Raw genomic sequence first — 17,907 nt, 5'->3', positions numbered from 1 at the left:
CACAGCCTGCTCCTTGTAGGTCCCAGGCCTCCGTCTCAGGCCCTGGCTGTGCAGCAGGGACGCTGCGGGTTGGACACTTGCTCTGGCAGTGGCCACACACTCTCAGGCTCTGGGTGGCAGGACCCTTCTCCTCAGTGTCACCCCCGCCCTGTCAGGGTTATGATCCCCCTCCAAGTCTGGCCTGCAGAGCCTCTTGGCTGAGGCGTCTCCCTGCACTGGGCCCACTGCCCAGGGTCCCCCTCGCTCTCCCCAGCTGCTCACCGCACCCAGCTCCGGACTGCTCCAGCCCCCGCTCCACACTGCCTCAGCACAGCTGCTGCTGCTGCTCTGCCTTCATCTCCCTGGGCTGCTTCTATGGCCTCTCTGGCTCCAGTTGTTACAGCCCTGCTCCCAGGGCAGGTCTGCTCTGCAGGCTGCTTCTGCTCTCAGCTCTCACCTGCTTCCTGGGCTGCTTGTCTGGCCCCTCTAGCTCTGGTTGCTGCAGCTCTGCTCCCAGGGCAGGTCTGCTCTCTCTGGGCTGTGCTCTGGCTTTGGGGCTGCAGCTCTGCTCCCATCAGCTTAGCTTGGGCCCCTGCTCTCTTCTTAGCTCGGCCCCACTCCATCTCACTCAGATAATTCCAGCTCACATGGAGGACGGGACCCCCCTGGCCTCCTGTCTCCCTGATTAGCCTGCCCACCCTGTCAATCAGGCTATCCTAGAGCATTGGCCTCTCCACATTGTTCCTGGAGACTGTCAGTCTCAGGCTCCTGATTTCCCATCGACCCCTCCCTTTTTAGTGCTGGGAGCTAGCAACCAAACCCCCCACTGAATGTTAGTAAGGGGACAACAGTCCCCTTACATAAACAAGCCCAGTTCCCTCAGTCTCTCCTCATAAGTCATGTGCTCCAGCCCCCTAATCATTTTTGTTGCCCTCCGCTGGACTCTTTCCAATTTTTCCACATCCTTCTTGCAGTGTGGGGCCCAAGACTGGACACAGTACTGGACAAATATCAGCTCAAATGGAACTAAGCATCTGACTATAGCTTTAAACAAGTTTATCCAAAGAGACAAGCACTTAATAGCGGTCAGATCTATTCATTAAAAGAAAACATATTTGTTTTAAACAAACTATTTATTAGAAGGGGTGTGAATTGAGGGGTTGGTAATGGGATTCACCTGAGAGTCAATGGTTCTAATTCAGTCTATACTAGTAATGGCTATTCATGGGGCTATATAAATAAGTAGGTGGGTTTTGTTCCAGCCCTGGTGGATTGGCTGTACTGCAGAGGTGGAAGTGCCCATCTTCATAGAGGAGTTGGGTCCAGATGAGGATTCAGGCAGGGGAAGCTTTACTGCCACATTTGTTTTTTCTTTTTCTGGGTATGTTCAGACTAGAGTTTGTGATCCTGTTCTAATGCGAGTGAATCAAAGTCAGTGTCCAGACTAGCAGCTGCAAGCATGTTCATTCCCTCAAGTTTGTTGGCAATCACTTCAGGCCTACAAACCCTCTGTGCATGAACAGTGTCAGTTACCAGGTTGTCAATCTGATCTTTCACCAGTACTAAATTGCCTTGTCTACCTTTCAAGGGAGAATTGTTTAGTGAATGTCTTCCTGGAGCTCTGGCCAGGTGAAAGCTGGCTGAGTGCTCACCAGCATTACTAAGAATATAATGTCATAAAAACTTTCACAAGATATTTGTTCTCTCATTGCGTTTCAAAATATTTGTTAACAGGCAGGAAGGACTGTGAGTGGGAATACTGTTATGGCAGAGGGAAGTGGAAAGTGTCAGGTGTGTCTGGAATATACAGCCAGAGACTTACTTTGTTTTGCAATGCCAAAGTGTTGCTTCTATGGAAATAGAATGAAGTCAACTTCCTGGAATGCTGGTAGAGATCAATCTATAGAAAGCCTGACTGTCAGTCATGTGACCAGTCCTCTTTTGGGCAAGACGTGCCAATGTCAGATTTCCATATATATCCCTTTGAGTTTACATATTGCTCACTAGATGATGAATCCAGGCACATTCTGATAAGAGTTAGTGGTTCATTCTTTCTTATTTACATATGTTTGCATCCGCTGAGTCACTACATGGGAGCATGAATAACCAGTCTGTCTGCAAGAGGAATATATACCTGGTGACCAAAGCCCCCTTCTCTGCTGGGTCCTGTCCGGCGAATATCTTTATAAGCAGTGTACTATATAAACATTAGCTGGTAATTCATTAGAGATGGTCAGGCTCAGGGCAACTGGGTGGATCACAGGACAGCTACTGGCAAACTGAGACTTCCACTTGTAGGTCAGTGACTGAAAAATGACCCAGATTCATAGTTCAACTTTAGAGGCTGAAATCTGAAGTTTTTATGGCCCCAGTTTATCAAACCACATATGCATGTGTTTAACTCTGAGCATGAACTTAATAATAATAATGCCTCTTTTCATCAGCAGAGCTCAAAGTGCTATACAAAGGAAGTCGATATCATTGTGGGGAAACTGAGGCACGGAGCGGTGAGATGACTTGCCTAGGTCCCCCAGCAGGCTAGTAGCAGAGGCCAGAATAGCACCTGGCTCCCCTATATCCTAGTCCATTACTCGAGCCATTAGCCCACACTGCTCCATCTGTATTCAGCAAGGCACTTAAGCACATGCTTAAGTGTTTTGCTGACTTGACTTCTTTAAGCATAGCTCCTTAGAAAGGTAGCTCGTCTCGAGGATCTGTGTCATAGAAACTATCAGAATTGGCCCTCTTGTTACCGATCTCAGCAGAAAGGTCAAAACGAGTGAATCATGGAAACCTCCTCTCACCTACAATAGCGACCCTTCCAGCTCAGAACAAGGGTGGGCAGGGATGGCATTGTGAGACAAGTTTGCAGTGCTCCTGTCCCTGTTGTGTGGACAGAGGAGTCCAGTTTCCAGCACTGCCAGGCTAACACCTTTCAGCAGCACTGAATCCAAAAGGAGAGGGAAAAGGCCAGATTTTGTTTTGTCGAATGGAATATCGAATCCCTCCCATATTGCACATATACCAACTGACACTGAAAAAATTGGATGGTGTCTCTGCACACTTGGACTAACAGTTAGAAACGTATCCATTCTACATAATTATTAATAGCTTGTCTACCCACCCACTCAAAGGATTGGACTAGCAAATATCCCTTAAATCCCCCTGTAAACACTGATGGACCAGCCTTACTCAGCACAAAGGGGGATTATTGCCTCTGTATTTACAAAGCCCCAATAAGTTTCCCTCCATCCGCACTTCTCCATGATTTTCCCTACTAAGATTATCTCCTACCACCTTCCTTTAAAGGGAAGAAATGCAGGGTTTCCCAAGGAAACAAACAAAGATTGTCATCTCTTTGTGCCATAAGGGTAATCCCCAGATCAATACTCCACACCCTCAACTTCTATGTCTATGCAAGAGACAGGCAGGTCCATGGATTGTTGAAGACAGGGAGGAGTCAGTGAACATGCATCCTGTCACATATACACTGTGAAAAGGTCTCCTCTCCCTCCCTCTCTTCCTTGTGTTTCACAAAGATTTGCTGGCCCAAGATTTTAAAGTAATCTGGATCAAGATGCCCAGATGCAAAAGGCAGATATTGCAGAGTCTGCGTCTCATGTGACTGGATCAGATAGAAGGCAGTCCAAGGGGCTGAGCCTACACCCATTGCAGACAATGGCAAAGATCTGGTTGATTAGCATGGAGAGTAACAGGCTCCTGCACAGAAGCGGTCAGAAATTTTCATTAGAAAATGCTGATTTGTCAAACCTGAATTATTTTACAAAAATATTTAGTCAACCCACAGGCAGAGTTTGGATGGAAATCTGCCGGGTTCTGAGCTAGGGTGACCAGACAGCAAGTGTGAAAAATCGGGACGGGTGTGGGAGGTAATAGGATCCTATATAAGAAAAGGACCCAAAAATCGGGACTCTCCCTATAAAATCGGGATATCTGGTCACCCTATTCTGAGCCAGGGCACCTAGTGGTCTGCTGGAGACCTCAGGGCTTTCAAGGCTCCATGGCTCCCAGACTACCACCATGCAGTCAGCCCCAGGGCTGGGGACCCCATGGTCGTCTGCTCTGGGGCAGCTCCACCATGTGGTCTTTCTCCCCCAGGATGCGGGAGCTGGGCAGAGTGGGGAGCCAGCTGGCCAGGGAATTTGGAAGCTCTGGGGTCCACAATGCTGGGGCAGTCTGCATGACAGGGCTGCCCCGATCCTGGAATCTCTTGGAGAGAAATTGACATGATTCTTGTCAGTTTTATGTCTTCTATACTGACATCAATCATGTCAAGATCACTTAGTTACTGGGGTTCTGAGATTAAAAGTGTTTTGGAAACAACGTTTCCATGTTTCCTAAATGAAATTTTTGGAATCCTCAGTTCTGAGAAGTTTAGAAAAATCTGTTTTCTGCATGAATCCACCTGAAACAAAATTTCAAAATGACAAAAATTCCTGGGAACTGGAAATTCTGGATTTTAGTCTTCTCTGCCCGGATGTACAGGTTCAGCATGTAGTAAGCAATCCAGCGGGGAACAGATGGGGGAGATGATCTCTCTCCACTGAAAGGGATGACGGGGTAGTAGAATGTCTCCAGATTATATTAGGGAGGTTTAAAAACTCACACGGTGTTTAAAAAGGATAAAGCCTTGTGCTACAGGCCTACAATTGTTTGTATGACAGGGGTTAGGATTAGGCAGAAATTGCCCACTATGGTGTTTATTGCCCCTTCATCTGGTGCTGGCTGCTGTCAGAGACAGGATCTGATGAGATCTGGCAATTCACTGCCACCTTTATCCGTGGTCACAACTATAGTAGATGCAGGTTCCTGTTGTTTCTTATTGGTTTTTTTTTTTTTATGCTTTACAGTGATAAGAAAGCGCATTGATGCCATCACTTCATTTTGTCCTGGTGTTTATCGATTTGCTAGTATTAACTTTTTACAGAGCTAAAACATTTCCACAGGAAATTAAAATTCATTCCTCATGTTTACTCAGTGATCCTAGTCACGCACAGGGCTGACTGTAGCAGATTTCTAAATGCCAATCAAAACTACATGCCCAAGAGCTCCTTGGCTGTCTCTCTCTTCCTTATATTAGTATTTAACCAAGACTGATTGTTATTCAGTAAGGGGTGATTTTACTCCGTTCTTTTCCCTCTGCTGGGGAAGGGACCCGGAGCAAGGGGGTGGGGAAAATATGTTTTGTTTTCATTGCGTGAAGTGTGGAATAGAGTCAGTGTCCTGTGTGAGAGCCTCCAGCAGACGGAGCAAAAACCTCCTTTCAGCAGAGGGGCCAGCTCCATCTTTAAGCTCAGCAGGTGCAGTGAGCGCCCGAAAATTCACAACAGCGAAGCCACCGAGGGATGAAAACACAACAGGAGAAACTCTAGTGTGAAAACACCGTTTAAAGCTGGCAATGCTATCCTCCCCCTCTCTGCCCCAGCACAACATCGCCACAGGCTGAGTGAATGGCAAAGGGAGGAGTTTGGTACCGAGCAAGGAATGAATTGCAGGCCCTGTTCCTTTCCCCCGGACCCTTTTATAAATGAGGTGGTTGTGGCGTGTGTATGTGTGAGAGAGTGTCCATGGGAGGAGCGTAGCACCAAGATTCTCTAAGGCTGCTGGTCTATCAGAGAAATGCCAAGCAGGAGTCCCTCGGAAGCACCAGTGAACGACCCAGCCAGGAGGATTCTGCACGCCAAGGAGACAGCTTCAGGGACTGCAACGCTGCGCTCCTGTTTCCAGCTCGCCTCTGCAGCGAACTCCTGAGGCCTCAGTGCGGGGGGCAGAGAGCCGGGAAGCGGCCCGCAGGAGCCTGCCCTCGGCTCAGTCAGTAGAAATGAGAACAAAATCCGCTTCCCCTCCCCCGCCCCCTGCCGTGCGGAGCCAGCGTGGGGGGTGCCATGACGGACGGCCGGGCCAGCCACTCACGACCCCGCTCCCCGCCCTCTCCGGCCAGCCAACTACACACCCTCGACACACCCCCGTGCCCCTCACGGCCCAGCCAATCAGGAGGGCGCTCGCGACACACACTTAAGCCGGGTCAATGAGCTGCGGCAGGGCTAGGTTTTGTTCGGCGCGTTCAGAACGTGGCGCGCGGCAGAGGCAGCGGCAGCAGCGCGCCCGGGGACTCGCGTCGGCTCGCGGGGCGCACAGGACGCGCGGGCTCGGCGCCCGGGGCTCCGGCGGTAGCGTGGCCGGCTGGGCTCGGCGCGGCGTAGCTGCCTTCGGCGGGAGCGCGCGGGCGCAGCACCATGGAGTCGGGCAGCAAGGTGAACGTGCGGCCGGCGGGGCCGGGGAGGCTGCCCCGGCTCCGGGACCTTCCGGCGGGGGTGGGGGGAGCGTGTGCATGGCCGTTTTGGAGGGAAGCGGGACTTGGGGGAGGGGCGAGCGGGCTGGGAGAGGTCTCTGCTTTCCAGGCTCTTTCTGCTCCAAGCATCCCCCTGCCTGCAGCCCTGGGCGGGCTCCCCGGCCGAGCCCCATTGCACGGCAGTGCGTGGGGCAGGGTGGCTGGGCTGCGCTCGCCCAGGGCTGCCGGGCACATCACATTCCCGGCGGCCATCAGCTTGGCCCCCGGCCTGGGAGAGGCCTCGATGTCATTCGGGCCGGACACCACTAGAATTCTCTCCCCCCCTCCCCACCATGGAGCACCCCCAGTGGCCGGGGCTCCCGGGGGGCGAGGCCTGGGCGGCTGTTTTAAAACAGGGAAATAAAAATGACCTTCCCCCGCCTTGTGGGCTTGAGCCGCCAGCTGCTTTTGGCTCCCTTAGCCAGTGCCCCGCTGGCAGCGATGGGACCCGCGGCTCCCTCCTGGGACTCGCCCTCCTTCATTGCCGGGCAAGGGAGCTGGTACGCGGGGGGCAGTACTGCCCGTACTACGTAGCCCACCCCGCTCTGAGCAGCGTGCGGCGTGGAAAATTTTCAGCCTGAATCGGCGATCGTGTGTTTAAAATAACTAAACAAACAAATTAACCCCCATACCAGTGACTGAGGGGCCCAGTAGTGATTCCCTGCCGGGGTCCCAGGCGCAAGTGAATGAAGCCATGTCCGAGGTGTGGGTTAAAAGGGCCAGTTTGCAGCTTAGGACGGGGTTCCGCTCCGGAGCCTTTGAGGATGGACTGGGGGGGGTCGTTCAAACTTCTTGTGTTGAAGCTTGGTGGTAGCTAGTCTGTGGTCAGCTGCTTAAAATACCCCGGTCCTTCTGTGTGCCCGCTGCCAGCCTGGCCTGGCAGACACCGGGCACTGGGGACCCCAAAACTCAGATTGGCACAGCGGCAAATGGCTGTAGCCTTACGGGTCAGGACGGGGCTCGATGTCCCGCGTTCGCAGAAAACTCCCCCCGCTTTTCCAGGTAGTCGGGGCCGAGAGGATGCTGGCAGGTTTGCGGTGTTGCCAACTCCCGGTGATTTGTTTTCTTGATACTTGTCGGTTTTTTTTCAAGCCCTACCTCCGGGAATCGAGGGTTTCAATGAGAATCTGCACTTCCCTTTTACATGTTTTTCCGAGCACTGTTTGTAAGGGAGAAAAGTCTGGGAATGAGCCCAGGTGCCCTCTAAAGGTTTAGAAACTAGAAGGCAAATAAACCCCCCCCCCCCAAAACCTATTATTGGGAGAACCTCATGATTTTTAAGCTACGTAGGGCCTGACTCAGTACTTTTGAACATGTGGGGTTGACAATCCTGATCGATAGGTCATTAGTTGGTTTCATTACTTCACGGGTCCGACCATTATGATCATCTAGTCTGGCCGGAGAATTTCACCTGGTGGAATTTGTGTTTGAACTAGAGCAGGGATCTAATCCCAGAGACATTGAGGTCCATGGCAGATATCCCATCGATTTTTCACTAGGGCTAGGATTTCATTCCATGTTTAAAGACTCCGAATTAAAAGGCTTCAGGGCTTTTCAGATTAAAACTGATTCAGATAAAAAAAGTTACTGTTGGTCTCTAAAGTGAAATGTGGTCTCTACCGAGGATACCCTCTTACAGATTATACAATCACAGTAAGGCCTGACGGGGAAAAACAGTATGTGCGTATTTCTAATAATTCTTCCCTGGCATCAGGGTTCAAATCTCCTATAATCTAATCCCCACACAAACTTGACTTTCCCTCTCTTTGGTGCATTTGCAGGACTGTGTTAAAAGGATTTTTTTCCCCTTGGTTTTTATTTGCTTGATGGAAGAGCCCCCTGGGTAAACTCTTCAGGGCAGGGACAACTACCTCTTTGTTCTGTGCTCGGACCATACCTAGTACCATCCAGTGCTGATCTTAAACACTAAACGGATTTATTAACCCTGTAGTTTTTGTTTTTCTTTCCCCCTCCTCCCCCGCTCCAATCCACAGCAGTCAGCTTGTTTGACTTTTTTGATCACGTGGGGGATGTAATTATCAAGAGTGTTGGTGTGTTGTGATTACATTGGTGCTAGTGGTAAAAGGAGTAGGTTTTATAATAAAGAAAAGGGTGAGGGATCCAAAGCAAAAAACAGAAAAATCCCATCCCTGCCCAACTCCAGCAACAAGATTCAGACTGAGACTCGAAATTGGGCTTTCCTGATCTGACTTCCTGTGGGTCTCGAATCCTCTGAATGAGTAACTCGTTCCCCAGTTGCTCACATCTTCCCTGGTGACCTTCCATTTCACAGGCTCATCCTGTTGCGTTGCCCTGGTATAACTGATTTGGGTGGTGCTACCCCAGATTACAGCTGCTAAACCATGGCCGTGGAGCGAACATTTGTACTATGTCTGGGGCTGGGAGCTGGACCAGGCGAGTTTATAACGGTGTATAGTTAAATATTGAGTATCCATGCGAACCCCTCTGTAGCCTCTCTTTTGGTATAAACCTGGCTTACATGATTTAGTTTAAATTGATTTCTTGCTCATTTAAACCAAATCAATGTATGACTAGGTTAAATTGAATTAAGAGTGTCCACAAAGGGGGTTGAACCAGTTTAACCAAATTGATTTAAAATAATGTTAGTTACACTGGCAGCTCCTCTGTGAAGATAAATGTGTAGACGAGCGCTTACAATCACATTAGGTAACGAGTCAACTGGCAATCAATGAATTCAAGTTGCATACCAGGCGGTCGGCCACAATGCGCAATGAAAGGGGATTCCAGATTCCCGGGCGTGGGGTTCAGTCCAGCAGGCTCCTACTCTCTCCTACGATCTCTTTTAAAATAGCCGGTCTTGTGACAATGCAGTGGGGGCCCAGGAGCAGCAGTGCTGTTCCGGCTGTCTGGTGTTTTTCTGGGTCAAGATGCTTGTAAAGCTTTTGTGCAACACTGTCTCCAGATTCCCTGCTTTCTCCCTAGCTGCGGAATGTGTTTCGGGATCAGCGCGTTACTGTATTTAGTTCGCTGCGCATTTCCAGGAGTGCTGCTGGCGGGGAGGGGAGCGTCCCTGGGCTCCCGAGCTGTGGGTTTGGAACCGGAGCTCTGGGACGTGACAGCCAGGAGCACCTCACAGGCAGAGCCTGGAGGAGGCGAAGGGCTGGGACTGAGGAACCATAGAAATCCAACACCCCGCGCCAGATTCTGATCTGGGTCTCGGTGGTGTAAATCCGCAGTAGGTTGCGTTTCCCTATAGAAGCCCCAAAGGGGCACAAGGGCCTGGTTCACCTACGATAAACACGGAGGCTGGTCCCAACCCGCTCCGTGTTGAGAGGCTGTTTCCTAGCCTCTTTGGGGGGGGGGGGGTCAAGCTGTTTCGAGTCGAGACAGTTTAATCACAGAGCCCAGAGCTCTGGCCAAGCACCCGCTAAGCGCCCCCCCCCCCCCCGGGGAGGCAGGCAGGGAAGCCCGTTACCCGCTGCCCCCCTCCAGCCGGGCCCGGTTGGCTGACTTGGGGGCGCCCCGTGCTGCCCGGGCCGGGGGTGGCTCTGTCTCCCGGGTACGGGTGGGATTTCCCCGCGCTGGGCTCGCACAATGCCGGGGCTGCCCGCGGCGCGTCCCGCCCGCCCGCCTCCATTAGGCGGGGAGCTGCCGGCATGTCCCCGGCGTGCGGGGGAGGGGGCGGAGGTGTCGCGCCAGCTCCTGCCGTGCAGGGCAAAGGGGAGCGCGAGCCCCGCCCGCTGGGGCGGGGCCTGACGGAGCTCGCTCCCCATTGGCGGCCGGGGACGAGCCCCTCGGAGCGGGCTAAGGGGCACCCAGCGCGGGGCCGGGCCGCGAGCCTGCGTCCGCAGCTGCCTGCTCTAGGGGGGCACAGCTGGGGGCGCCCCCAGGCTGCCTTTCTTCCGCCTCTGTCGTTTACCTTGGCTTGCGGCCAGTCACCGCATTCCGGCCCGCCCAGCTCTCTCTCATCAGTCAAGGCCGTTAAGATCCAGTCATTGCTCTGTTCATGTCCCATGCTGTCTGGGCAGAGATAGGGGACGGAGGTCCCTGGGTCACATCCTGAACATGGAAACTTTGACAATGAAACCTTCCTCAGCTAGCATGATCTGGACAGGACCATGCAACCCTGACTTGCAGGAACTTGAGGGACCACTTGGGAGGAAGGATTATGTACCCAAGTAGGGGGTTGCAGCTCAGACTGTATTTCTAATGTATGTCACAAGACCAAGGCTTATTCTCTCTTTACAAAGCACCAGGCATGAGAATACTAAACCAGTGAATATCTGACTGATGCACCCTCCCTTGTACAGCTGGGATTGTGCAGCACCTTCTGATGCCAGGCAGGGCCCACAGCTTTGCTTGCAAAGTGCTGTAACCTTCCTCTTCCCTCCAGCCCTGCTACCAGTAGCCTTCAGACAGAGCCCTGATACTTTTCTATCATGTTACAGGATATGCTGCAACTGACTGGGTCATGTTATGTAGCAGATTGCATTACACTTTTTATCCTCCATTATTTCAAAGGTGGAAACTCCTGTAATTCCCTTCCAGGACTAAGGAATTCCTTACTTAATTGTCTTAATTGTAGGCTGAGCCCTTTGAAATGAAGTTGTGAGGAATAAATAGGTAAAAGGATGGAGGGGAAAGACAAGTGAAGCAAATAAAAACCACAGTAGAGAAAGGCAATCAGCTGTGGATACTCCTGTTTATCAACTAGACAAACTTAAGTCTTAACTCAGTGGTAGATGATTTTGTTGGGTGGCTCTAAGTTTGAGATAATGGATGATCCAGTTGGGATAAAACAAGTCCATTCAGACTCTCAACTAATTTTAGCCCTAACTGAACCTTTTGAGAGTCAGTGGCTACAAATAACACCTTTAAAAGTACATTCTTTGGGAGTGTCTACACTTCCTGGTTCAGCCTAGTCCATGAAGCAGGAAGAAATAATGGAGATATCCTGTCTCCTAGAACTGGAACGGACCTTGAAAGGTCATTGAGTCCAGCCCCCTGCCTTCACTAGCAGGACCAAGTACTGATTTTTGCTCCAGATCCTTAAGTGGCCCCCTCAAGGATTGAACTCTCAACCCTGAGTTTAGCAGGCCAATGCTCAAGCTACTGAGCTATCCTTTCCCCTTCAAGGAAGTGGCAAAATACCATGGGAGAGGCTGTGCTTATGGAATTTCATTCCCAATCTTGCAGACTCCAGATGTCTGGGTAAGATTTGGCTAAACTTATAACCTTTAGGGTGCCTGATCTGAGCATTAAACCTTTTAAAGAGATACAGATCAAATTTAACCCCAAGTTTAGGTTTTGTAAAATGTATTGGAGTTTCTGTTATAGAAAATGCTATAAGAATTTCCTGGGGACAAAAACAATAGAATTGTAGGTAGAAACTTAATTTGGTTCTATAACAATTAGTTTCAATACCTGCAGAATTTAATAAAGCACAAAATCCTCTTCATATGAGTTTAGAACCATCCTTTAAAATTCTATAAGAAAGATATCATTTTATTTGATCTATATAATGGTTTTTCGAAAAACCCTGTAGAAAAGTTAATTTTTCTATTCACTTCTACAAGACTTCCATAAGAGGCAACCAATAGAAATGGTTTAGTATCTTGTAGGGTTTTTTAATTCTAATGAAAAGTTTTAAAAAGTGCAAATATTCTTCTGCCTTGACTGCAACCTAAACTGTTGCAAAATCCTGCATGAAAACCCGAGAACAGAATTAAATGGAAACTGTCTCTAATCAAAAGTGACACTGGATAATTTTCACTATCCAAGAAGATAGAAATCCAAAAAGTAAAATCATAACATACATAGTGAAGAGTACATTGATCTTTAAAATTTTCAGGTTTAACAATTGAAGATGTTAATACATACGGTATGTAAAAATTATTTATTTAGGCTATGGCCCAATTAAAAAAGTGGCTAGTGATTTTTTGGATGCCCATCTTGAAATACCTTAAAGGGGACCTGATTTTCAAAGTGCTGAGCACACATTCTATAAACTATGCCCCTTTATGGTGCTCTAAAATAGCTAATCACTTTTGAAAATCTTGGCCATGGTGTAAGATGACTGTTAGATGTTCAGCCACTGATAATTTAAACAAGAGGAAAGGCACATCTGGCTGAGGAGAACACAGATCAGTGCGATTCCAAATGTAATCGGAGAAAGCACATTGAATGGTGAATTTATAGTAGTGTGTATGGATCAAATTCCTTTTAAATGAGAGGTAAAGTTTTTGTGAGAACAGGTACAGTACCTGACTGTACCAGACATCCAAACCCCTCAAGGACCTATGCTACAGTCTCCTTCCATAAAAGCTCACTGTACAAATAATTAGTTTTATGCAAACAGTGTGGTGCAATCTTATTGACGTAATGCTTCATGGTACAATATTCTGCAGATCCATTTATTGTTGCCTGGTCATTCAAGGTGTGCAAAAGCATGATGACTAATTAGAAATATTCTTAGACTTTCAGGCTGGTGTGAACTGCTCTGCTCCAGCACTGAGCAGAAGGAAAATCTTTGTTTGGTAGGAGCTGATTCCATGATAGCAGGGGAGAGGAGTCTGCCTCTTGGACCTTTCTTTAAGGGGACAGGGGATGATTTGTGTGCTTTACATAAGGCTGTGACTACTGGCCTTTTAAACAACAATCATTTTATAACAGTGGTGTTAGGTGATGTTCAAACACAAGCTGCTTTTCATGTCCACAGTGATGACGTACTGTAGCTTTCGTAGGGGGAAGCTGTCCTGTGTGGTCATGGTGTGTCAGCGATTTATGCAAAATAGCCTTGGGAAGGCAGGGAAATCAGCTGTGCAGAAAGGAGTGCTGCCTGTTGGACAGAGTATGGGAAAGGGAGTCCTAACTTCAGGGATCTGTTCCTGGTTTGTGTAACAGGATGGCTTGACCCTGCCTAGCCAATCCTAGTTAGGAAGAAGGCACACCTGTGCCAGGGGTCAGGTGATTACCCTATAAGGAGCAGCAGGAAACTGCAGAAAAGGAAAGGGGATGATGCAATCTTAAGAGCGAGAACTAGAGGAGGCTGTGGAAGGCAGTCAGCAGCTCCTGCAGGAGACCCTTGACCAGGGATAGATTTGAGCCTGGAAGCCAGGGAAGGCAGATGCCGCAGCTGTAAGAAAGAAAAGAATCTGGCCTGGCCGTGGCCTGCCAAAGCGGGAATGGCCCCGGGCAGGAAGGCTGGAGTTGGAAGAGAAACTTTTGTAGACTTGAATTTGGGACATGGAGCTCTTTTGTTCAGATGATTTGATGTTAAACCTGACCCAAGGAGGGGTATTTTTGGTCACAAAGCCCTTTGGTCACTGAGGGCTTCAAGAGGGCGAACAGCCCTGTCAAGCCTGCCCTGAGGCCAGTGGGACATGTGGGAGGAGGCCACTCATTGACATCCATCCTGCCACTTGCTTCCTGTGACCTTGGGCGAGTTAGCCTTGCTGTGCTGCAGATCCACTGTGTGCTGTGCTGATACTGACCCACGCTCCAGGGATTGGGCTTCATTCAGTGCTGCCTTGAGATCTGCTGAAAAGTGTCAGGCTCTGCAGCACCAGTCTGGTCCAGCTCCATTAAGTGCCTGTTTGCTGGGAAAGATTCCCATTGGATTAACTGGGAGTTGGATTGAATCACTGAGGAGAAGGAGCTGGCACAGAGGGGGCTGCTCCACAGCTGTCCAGCCACCTCCAGGCCTGTCTGAGGCATACAGCGCAACCCAGGTTTTCTGCTTCTTCCAAACCTGCAACAGGTTGTAAAAAGACAGGCCCTGATCTTGCCATACTGCTAAGGCTGGCAGGGACCACTACGATCAATCCACAGGGAGCAGCTTTCAGGACTGGAGTCAGAGGCTTCATGCACACGGGATAAACAAGTGTGTCTAAGAGCTGTGTTAAAACCAAGTTATGGCCAAAAAGGCTGAAATGCTGTGGGGCTGGCCAGTGGGGATGGCTTATTTCTTTTGATTAGCCCAATTTGGCCCCATCCACTGTAGGGCCTGGTCCTACTTGCATTTAAGTCAATGTCAAAACTCCCATTGGTGCCAGGCCCACAGAGGGACCAGGGTGCCAGCCAAGCTCCCAGCCATATGATGTGCATGGCAAGTAGTTTCATGATCACTGTGGGTATCACCCAAAAAACCTGGCACATGTCATTTTTTGACTGGCAATGAGCAAGGCAGTACAAAGCTAGCCAGGGGGCAAGGCCAGGCCCAGAGCCATCCTACCACATGATAGTTCAGTGTAGGTGGGAGCACGTGGTGGTTTGTGCATTACCCAGCATAATGGGGCCAGATCCTTACTGGAACTTGAGGGTGCAGCTGTATTGACCACAATGGGCCCCACCTTGTGCCTTCTTTAAAGGGGAGTTTTACATAGTAGACAGTAAACGCAGTCACGCGCACACAGCCTCCTGTTCAATGGTCTCTTGTTAGCAGAGAGGCAGCGGGTAACACCGTGGCTGCTCAGCCTCTGCCTGCTGGGATTCTCGGGTTACGTTGGTATCGTGCCCTTAAAGGGGGACACCGCTTCAGGGAGTAGCACTAGCGCTGGCTGTACGTGCTGCAGGAGCATGGAGTGTCAGCAGGCGTGGTGGCTGGATGCCATGCCTGGCACTTGGGAGAGCGAGGTGGGAAGGGGGAGCATGTATTGCTGGGGAAGAGGATTTCTTTCCCCTCTGAACCTGTGCAGACAGGATGTGGCCCCTTTCTACATAAGCTCAGCAAAGCACCTGTGAGAAACAGGAACAAAGTGAGCAGCCAAAGGAATCATTGTAAACCTTTCTGAAAACCTCTGTTTCCGCCTGAATCCCACTCTACACTTGCCCCATGCATCACAAATGGTGTGTGCGTGTACTCACATGTGCCACCCCTTCCTCGTTAGTCTCTGGTGCAGGGCTGCAGGCAGCTGGTGACCCAACTCAAGTGAGACCTTTTGTCCAGAGCCCCCAAAGGTTGACTTCCTATGTCGGCTCAGTGTCCTCTTCATTTCTTGCCCCCGCCCCCCCAGCCCTTTGGGTGTATGTCCTTGTCCCTCAGTATGTTTGGGGAGATGGGCTTGGCCTGCAGGCGATGGCTCCTGGGGAGCTCTGATCAGCTGGGCTTGAGGGCTAGCTGTACCCAGAGCTATTCACTTCTCACAATGCCCAGTATCTCTGGTCCTTATGGTGTCAGGCTGTAGAGCCTGGCATCCCTTAACTGGAAGGGATACAGTAACCATTACCAATACTTCCACAGGGTGAAATTCACCCCTGTGCAAACAGACATCCCCAGTGGGGCACAGTCTTGTGGACTTGTGTGCCTTAGAACTTGTACTGGTCCCCTTGATGCCAGCTTCTGCTCCTTGATTTTTGAAAGCCAGCCTGCATTGGCTCCTGTATGAGTTAGAGCAGCCTAGGCCTATGCTAATTATGCCAGCAGCATATGGACCTTATATCAGCTGTAGACTGGAGTAGCAGGGTGGAACTCAGTCCTGTCCCTCCCCACTGAATTACTCTTTGATGTGCTCCTTGTGCCAGGCTGGGGGAAGAGTAATTGGCACAGAACCCAGCTCTGATATCTTTACACTAGCTGATACCCCTGCTGTCAGGGGAATTCTCGGCTGGCCACTCGCACCCAAAGCCTGGCTCCTTTATGCAGTTGGAGAAACTGGCCCTGTGCCAAAAAATTGTGCTTGGAGCTCTGCAACAATCATGCATTGTTTCCTTCCTTAGCCCTAAGCCCCTTTGAAATCCAGGGGAAGCTGTCTGACGGAGGAGGGCCTGAGTCTTAAAACAGAACAAATCCCCCTCTCCCCATCTGTTGCATCACAACTGAGAGCACCCTCCAGATGCAGGGCCAGATGTGCTGGTATACTCCAGCCTCTCTGCGCTGCTCTGTCACCTGAGCAGTGCAAAGCTACTGGTGAGTGGCCTGGAACATACTTTTCGCCATTCACACCTTTTGTTTACCTTTTGCATTTCACTCTGCCTTGTCAGTTTCCCTTTACATAGGCTCACAGATCATACAGCTAGAAGGGACTGTTAGGATAACCTAGTTGGGCCTCCTGTGTAATACAGGCCAGAGGACTTCACACAGCGATTGGATGACCACTTGTGACTGAACTAGAGCAGGTCTGTTGCCATTCATTTTTGCACCCAGGATGTTCCCATGTATTAGCATTGGGCTGCAAACACAGCAGCAGAGGGCTATGCCAGTGGGAGCATTGCTGTTGTGTTTGGATTTCATAAAACCAGCACAGCCCCCTACTCCAGAATTGACAGGAGTGCCCATTTGATTAGACAAGGGAGGACTGGAGACTTGCATTTTTACCTGTTGTGGGGGCGGTTCTGGGAAAGCTCGAAATGCTGAGCTACCATTCAAAAATGTCACATAAGCTGCCTCTCATGCTCCATCCTGCCTGTTTGCTGGTGGATGCAGATCTCATTACTTAATTGAGGCCTCACTTAGCTGTTGCTGGGTAACCTCATTGGCTATCCAGGCTCATACTTGCTACCTAGTGAAATCAGCCACTGGTAATAAGTCAGGTAATTTAAAAAGTGGGTTCAGCACATCCCTTTCCGAACAGAGGGTGGGGAAACGAAGGGGACCTGGCCAGGGAAGGAGGCTTTGCTTCCAACTGAGCTGTGAGGAGAGATGCAGAGTCCAGGACAGAGACCAGGCAGGTGGCTAAGCCAAGAGCTGCACAGGAAAGGGCTCCTGAAGCCGGGCTGCCGAGGGGAAAGGATGAGGGACCTGAGCTGTGTGGCTTGCTGAACCCCTCTGTGGAGGGGTTAATGAAGGAGGCAGTTTAAAGGAGGATTTTGACATGAGTAAGGGCCCAGAGGGATCATTCCAGGACAGCAGGGGTGATGTAAGCAGGCAGGGGGCATGTGCTAGTGTCTGGGGAGCCAAGATTGGTAGATGCTGTAGAGCAGAGTTGCTGTGGTTAAGACAGAGGAAGAGCGATGGCTTGTGCACAGGGCTCAGTCGTGGTCTGACCCCTGCAAGTCCTTCCTGAGCAGAGAAGTAATTGCAGTTAATTGTGACTCTCAGAATGAATCTTCCCATGTGACCAGGCTCTGGGTCCTGGCTCTGTACAACAAAGGGGTTGGGGTGGAGCTGGATCATCGCCCACTACCCCCAGTCAGGTGCACATGGCCCAGGTTAAAGGTTTGGGATCTCTAACAAAGGCACACTGAGATTTGGCAAATCTGCACTGCTGTTTCAGCAAACTTTGCCTCCACCAAAACCAACATTGCTTCCGAGAGCTGGTGTGAAACAATCAAAGGGGCTTTAATTTCACATGGCTATTCCAAAGCTGATCAGCCCAGCCTGTGAAAAGTGGATCCAGTTTTCTGGGTACAGCCACCAGGCTGAGCTGCTGGTGACTTTCCCGCCTGGATAAATGGGCCATTCATGGAGGTGTCCAGTTACCAGCCTGTGCTGACACTCCCTACCCCTAGCAGCTTGGGACTTCAGTCCCTTGCCTTGTTTGAGCCAGACACGCTTGCCTGCTGCAAACACAGACCCAGGTCTGAACCACATCCCCCACAAGCTGCAGGCTTAACTGAAAACTGCTTAAGAAGTGCTCCTGTCTCCAGCACTCTGA

At 50.2% G+C, this 17,907-nt stretch overlaps 1 protein-coding gene across 1 annotated transcript in view; it reads left to right on the top strand.

The window, feature by feature from the left end:
- Positions 1–6,073: 6,073 nt before the first annotated feature.
- LOC123351195 (solute carrier family 2, facilitated glucose transporter member 1) overlaps positions 6,074–17,907 on the top strand; it is a 36,821-nt gene continuing 24,987 nt past the window's right edge. Inside the window, exon 1 of the mRNA XM_044990444.1 lies at positions 6,074–6,254. Coding sequence (XP_044846379.1) covers positions 6,237–6,254 — 18 coding nt within the window. The 5' untranslated portion in view covers positions 6,074–6,236. The remainder of the gene's footprint in view (positions 6,255–17,907) is intronic.

The sequence above is a fragment of the Mauremys mutica genome, chromosome 16 (assembly GCF_020497125.1).
Source record: "Mauremys mutica isolate MM-2020 ecotype Southern chromosome 16, ASM2049712v1, whole genome shotgun sequence".
NCBI lineage: Eukaryota > Metazoa > Chordata > Testudines > Geoemydidae > Mauremys > Mauremys mutica.
This window is presented reverse-complemented; position numbering and strand designations above follow the sequence as displayed.